Genomic DNA, 6,827 nt, shown 5'->3' with positions numbered 1-6,827 from the left:
TATTCCTAGATGTGAGAACGCTAGTCCCGATTATTGATGCTCTCTTTTGTCAAAGCACATGGGTAACACCTGTAGTTGAACGCATAACTTCTCGGCGGTGCCGCGCATGACTTCAAAGGAGAGCTTTAGTTGCCTCTCCTTCTCTAGCACCTCCCTGGTCACGTTGACTGAACAGGGGATCATCGCATGTAAACTTAATGTACAGAAGTCTATTGCAGAAATCGTTAACATGTTTAAAGAACATTTTGAATCTTGAATAAAACAGTTGAAAGCAGATTTGACATGCAAACATGTGTGATGCTTGTGATAATCTAACATGAACATTATTTCCTTCGGATCTATGACTCAGGAAAAGAAACACGTAAACACTAATAACAGGCATTGGGCATGGAAAAAGAGGGTGTGCGTATTTTTGGTAGGTTGCCTCTCTACCCTGTTATACTCCCTCGCCACTGGTGGACTGTTCCTAACTGCTGACCGACATGACGCGTCTCACCTATGTCACAGGAGTACTCGTCCACCCCGCCACTTGCAAAGCAGTCCTCCACGCCATCACAGAGTTGACCTAGAGTGAAGCACTTTGCAGACTGGTAGCAATAGTACTCGTCCGATCCACACCCTGCGTGAAATGCAGAGGCATTTATCATTACAATTAATGCTGCATCCGGTGGAAGGAAGTAATGCAATGGGTTGACTGCAAAAGCTTTGGAAACTTTGATGCTTGTGCTCCTACAGCATAACATTATGTGATTTGTGATTCATAAGTTGATTGGTTTAAAGATACAACTTATTTGTTTAAAGATACAACTAATAACGAATTATTCCAAAGATATTCTGTTTGAAATGAGAAATTCTCCTTATCAATATCCTCTCCTCTCTCCATCTCTCGTCCCCCTTCTATTCTCATGTCAACTTAATGTGATCTTTTTGTCGGGGACATTAAGTTGAACATGCTGTGCTTTTGAATAGGCTACCCAGCCTTGGTTCTTATACCTGCTACTTGTTTACCATGAGTTGCTAATGGAAATGAAATGATTTGAAATGAGAATAAGTGTCATATTAGAGTATGATGGAATATTTTCACCTCTTTGAAGTCTGCTTAGCTGCGAAGTCAGGTTAATTTTGCATGGATAACTACCACAACAAGGTGTGAGAAATTAGGGAGGTGGAAAGACCACCTCTCTGGAGAAGTATAGGCTAGTTTTTCCTTTAAGGTGAGCTAGTAATGCAAATTCCTAACAAGTGACAATGACAAATGGTTGGTAGTTTGTGAATATGCATCGTTTTTTTTTTTTTTTTGGATATGCCTCCATCGTAAGAACACAGTGATTTTGATTACTTATATTCTTTACGTTGCAAATTAATACAGCTCAGTGCAGTCGAGTATAATGCATTTGAAAAAAAAAAATGCTGCTTGCACAATGCATGCAGGAACCCAAATGAGTTGATAACATGCTCTGTGTAGTGATTTTGCACATTACAACGAAGTGGTATTTACTCGTGTGTGTATCAACGGAGTGCACAAAATAGTGCAATTACCACACAAACATAATCTTACAATAATATTCCATGTGTATTTTGGAAAACACTAAACATTGCTTTTTTTTTTTCAACACAGATGTCTTAATAATTTAAGCTATAGTATAAGGTGTGTATAAGGTGTGCCCAAGTCATAGATTCACGCAGAGACGATTTCATCTACGTTAAGCATGGTTGAAACTTATCATATTTTTACATTATTTTGAATTCGTTTATTCAATGCCAATTGTAATGAACTTAGATTATGACCACTTTCAAGTGATCATAATTAAGGGCTGCTGTCAATTAGTTGGTGAGGCTAATACACCGACAAACACAAGAATGTGATTACGTTTAACTTAATAATTATACTGGATTACTGGATCAGCAGGAAAGATAGAGTAGGCCTACTTGGGTTGGCCTGCGGTCAATTAGTTGGTGAGGCTAATACACCGACAAACACAAGAATGTGATTACGTTTAACTTAATAATTATACTGGATTACTGGATCAGCAGGAAAGATAGAGTAGGCCTACTTGGGTGGGAACTCACGATATGCCGTGACCCGAATGTCAACCGTGACATAATCTCCTGTCTGCTGCGCGATGAGCAGGTACGCCTCATTGTACACCCCTGCAGTTGACAAGCGTACCTCTCCCGTGAAAGTGAAGTTCGGTTCGGGACTGATGTGGCCAATGTAGTACGGGAAGCCCACCGGGTCGTGCCCACCGCCGAACACCACACCGGACCTCGGGGTCTGGCTGATCGGTTCCGTGAATGTGACGTCGAGGAACTCGAAGAGAATGCTTGCGTTTTCCGGGGCCCTGAGGTAGTAGACGGCGTAGTCTGCCGCGTCGTTTCCGTAGCGGGATTGGAAGACCGGCGGAGGCAGCGGTATCGTCTGATCAAGCGGCAAAGTAACATTCACTATAAGGAAGAAACAGTAATGCCAGTAGAATGACTTAATGTTGAGCAGCAGGGGTAAGTTGAAGGGAGCTTATGGTACAAGTCTTTGTTTCTGGTATATAAGTATTCGTTTCTTTGTAATGATCTGCAAGTTGTATATTGTTTTATATTTTGCCAAATAAATAAAATGAAATGAAATGAATGAAATGAAGTCAGGAGGGCTCTGGGTGGGGTACGTGTTTAGAATATGAATAACTTAATTATAATTTGGATGAAGAAATTATCCTCTGTAATAGCAACCGCTTGAAATGACGAATATTGGTATTTTTACCTACTTTGTATTTGGAACTATTTCATTCATGTCATTAGGAACTTTTTGGAACTAATTTAGAACGTTGGTATGTTTGACATTCTATGAATATATCATGTGAAAGATGACGTCACTGTTTATGACGAAATTTCCAAATACTACGCTATTTGTGAAATTATTTCACAAAGCATTGAGTGACATCACAAAACATTTCTTGTGACATCACGCCCTTCTTCACAGTAGAATTCCGCCACAACATAGTATCCACTACATGGCTTTTCGCCTCATCTTCCCCTTCTTTTGCTTAGGATTTTAATCCATTACACTCTTAGAAAAAAAGGTTCTTTTGAGCACCATTAAATGGTTCTCAGCACTGTCACAATAGCGACACCCTTTTAGGTGCTCGTGAGAACCTTTTTGAAATGGTGCTTGTCGGCACCTTTTGCAAAAGGTGCCCATTAGAACCTTTTTCCCGATGAAATGGTGCTCGTGAGTACCATTTAAAAGGTGCCCATGGGCACCTTTTTGACTAAAGATGGGCACCTTTTTGACTCTTTTCAAAAGGTGCTCACGGGAACCATTTCACTGGAAAAGGTTCTAATGGGCACCAATGTTAAAAGGTGCTGACAGGCACCATTTAAAAAAGGTTCTCACAGGCTCCAAAAAAGGTGTCGCTATTGTGACAGTGCTGAGAACCATTTAATGGTGCTCAAAAGAACCTTTTTCTTTTTTCTTAGAATGTAGTATGTGAATTGATGTCTGTGTACTTTTGGTGTGTTTCACATGCAGTGCTGGTAAGGTGCTTCACTGGCACCATTCTTAAAGGTACATTACCTATCTGCATTGAAAATGTGCATCACAAACTCATTTGAAATGAAATGAATTCATCTGAATTTCATCTCATCAGTCAAACATACGTTCAAAACATGTATATTAGCAATACATTAGCATGTCATACATTATCATTGACACTGGAAAAAAAAAAGAGCAAGGATAACACACTCATGCACACACAGTTTCACAAGCATGAATACATGTACATGACATTCACCAATATTTTTTTCATGAAACATTACTCAATAATTGAAAACCATAGAAATTTGCTCTTTCACAAATTCGCAGAAATGTATTTATTCACCTTAACTTTTACAATCTAAAGGTGAGGTTTGTATTTGTCATGACTATTGTTATAATCTGTCAAATATTCTTAACAAAATATTTTCATTTGTTCACTAATTCTTTTTCAACAATATTTGTCATTTGTGTACCGAGCAGTTCTTGAAACACCATCACACATCTCTGTACAGATGATATGAAATAGCAAGAGGTACATCAGGCTTTTGAAACACATAACAAAATTTCTAATTCTCTGTGAAATAATTCCTGCATGGATGAGATACAGTAATTGTGTCAGTCTTAAGACAGGCAGAAGTCAAGTACATTACTTAAGTAGTATGAGGAACTTTTTCCACATGTTTGCTAGTTTGTTCGGTGTTGTTGTTCTTTTTTTTCTTTTAAAGCATACTTGTCCTAAAAGCAACTACAAAGGGCAGGAAAACAATTCCATTAAACAGGACCTTTGGTATTGTCACAGAAAACATACATTATATTGCTGGTATGATACTTGGGATAGGATAAGCTTTACACTTCTTCACTTCACATTCATAACGTCGAGTACTTGAATTAACTTATCTTTGTTTGTATACGAGTGACCTTTTTTGTTGTTGTTCTGCAATTTGAAAGCACCACAGACACATCTATACAACTGCAAATACAAGAAGAGTATCAATTCAGGTTAATCATGACTTCTGACAATTTACAGCATGTCCTACGAAAACACACACACACACACACACACACCCCAAAAAAAGAAAAGAACACAATGTGTATAATGTGAAGGATAATAAGAATCCCAAGGGGAAAAGAGCTAAGATACCACACCCACACAGTTTCACAAGCATGAATGAACAAAATTCCTCAACCATGATCTAAAATATGTAACATTTGGAATCAATAAAAATTTACAGTTTTTTTTTTTTTTAAAGCAGAGCAACAAATTCATTAGAGTAAACTATATATGATGCAGGCCAAAAGCTGAGGTTTGAATTTGCTGTCCTGTAACCTGCCTATGACAATAATATGTTGTTAGCATTTGTCATTTTGTTCACCAAATTTGCCAACAGTCTTTTAAACACCACCACCACGTACATGTACATTTTGTATGTCTGCAAAAGCAATTATTATTAACTGGTGACAAGAGGTGCATCAGTGCTTTGAAATAAATATCATAATCTTCAATTCTCTACACAATACGTAATTCCTGCGTGGGTATAAATGCAATAAGTTTTACTAGTCTAGGTGCAAACTTTAAAAGTGTGCAGAAACCGACCACACAATGACTGGAGAAGTATAAAGAGCATTTTCCGTTTGTGCTTTTAAAGTTTAGAACTATGAATGACTCCACTTCTCAGAGTGGCATCTGGTCTGATCTCATTACGTCTATCCCCCCCCCCCCATACAGTTGATTCAAAGCTGTTAAATGCAAATTATAGTGAAACATTATCACTGGTACATTGTAAGTTGCAAATGAAGAGTTTGTTTGCAAAAACCGATAAGTCCATAGTTGCCAAATGGAGATATTTGCGATTAAAGGTCAAGAAAAATAAAGAGAATAATAAAAAAAAAAATCTTTGCTTCTTTTGACCATAACTTTAAAAATGTACCTTTATATGTAGTGACCAATATATCATTTAAAAGGTATTATTTTGTACTTTATGACAGAGACCGTACTTCAAAATCTTCAAAAATGGACTTATCGGTTTTTGCGAACAAACTCTTCAAATACTGTATTGGGATCATAACAAAACATATGTGACCCTCCATCACACAAACCAACAAAAAGTCGCCTGACATGAATATTTGGTTGACGGCAGATTCTGAAAGAGCAGCTATAAAATACACTATAAGTCAATGCAAATGGACTTACCTACCCTATCTACATATTTCTCAAAGGTTTTCTCTGGCAGCATCAGTGTTTTTTCTTTGACTCAGCTCATTCTTGGCTAGCGTAGGTTTCTGGTCGATGCTGTCAACGGGCTTTCGGGCTAAAATTGTCATTCTGATCGATGTATTCTTTTGGTCACCCAGATCATTCTTGACTAGCCAAGGGTTCTGTTTGATGCTGTCAACGGGCTATCACGGGCTGTCATTCTGATCGATGTATCGTCTTAGCCACACACCTCATTCTCGACTAGACCAGGCCCGGGTTCTGGCTGATGCTGTAAATGGGCTATCCCGGGCTCTCATTCTGATCGATGAATTCTTGTGGCCGCCCAGCTCATTCTTGGCTAGTGTTAAGCATACGGTTCTGGCCGATGTTGTCAATGGTCTGTCACAGGCTGTCTCTCTGATCAATGTAGAGTCTACCTTTTTCCCAAACATGTACGTTCTGCTTCATCGTCCCGGCCGGAGTTTCTTGTTCCCTGGTTTCTGTGCATGTTGGTGTGTCCACTTCCCTGACATATGAATTGAAAGAAACAATAGACCTACACCGCGTTAATAAAACAAAGTCATGCTATAATTCGATAAACAGAACACGGCATTACATGACGTGACTCCTTACTTAGAACAAGCCTGAAAACATATTGAAGAGATTTTGACCTAAAAGTAAGGCCTACTGGGCTGTAGACAGACCTCTATTGGCTCTACCGTTAACAATGACAGTTATAACTTATAGAACAAAAGTTATTGCACGCAGAACGGTTACCGGTAGGCCTAGTAGACCTTACCCCGGGGCGCTCCTTGTACACAGTTATCTTTGCGTTCAGCGTTCGGGCTGTGTTTCGGAGTTAGCAGACTCTATTTTTAATAGGCATAAACGTTACATATGCAGGCCTAGCCAAGTAACTTAGCCCGGCCCAGTCGCTGTAAAAACGTGACAGCCATGCTCCGGGCCCGCACGGCGTCTGTTCGGGCTAGCCCTAACTGCGACAGCCGCCACACACAGTGTGGCGCCTGGCGGCGCGGTCTCCGGGGCGCGTACCCCCATGGGCCATTGCTATGCCAAATCTCTAATTGTAAAGTGTTAGGCCTA

The 6,827-nt window shown here is 39.4% G+C and overlaps 1 protein-coding gene across 1 annotated transcript in view; it reads right to left on the bottom strand.

The window, feature by feature from the left end:
* LOC140229622 (uncharacterized) overlaps positions 1 to 484 on the bottom strand; it is a 14,514-nt gene extending 14,030 nt beyond the window's left edge. The window contains exon 1 of the mRNA XM_072309870.1: positions 472 to 484. Coding sequence (XP_072165971.1) covers positions 472 to 484 — 13 coding nt within the window. The remainder of the gene's footprint in view (positions 1 to 471) is intronic.
* Positions 485 to 6,827: the final 6,343 nt, after the last annotated feature.

The sequence above is a fragment of the Diadema setosum genome, chromosome 6 (assembly GCF_964275005.1).
Source record: "Diadema setosum chromosome 6, eeDiaSeto1, whole genome shotgun sequence".
NCBI lineage: Eukaryota > Metazoa > Echinodermata > Echinoidea > Diadematoida > Diadematidae > Diadema > Diadema setosum.
The sequence above is the reverse complement of the archived record's forward strand: the minus strand, read 5'-3'. Positions and strand labels throughout refer to the sequence as shown.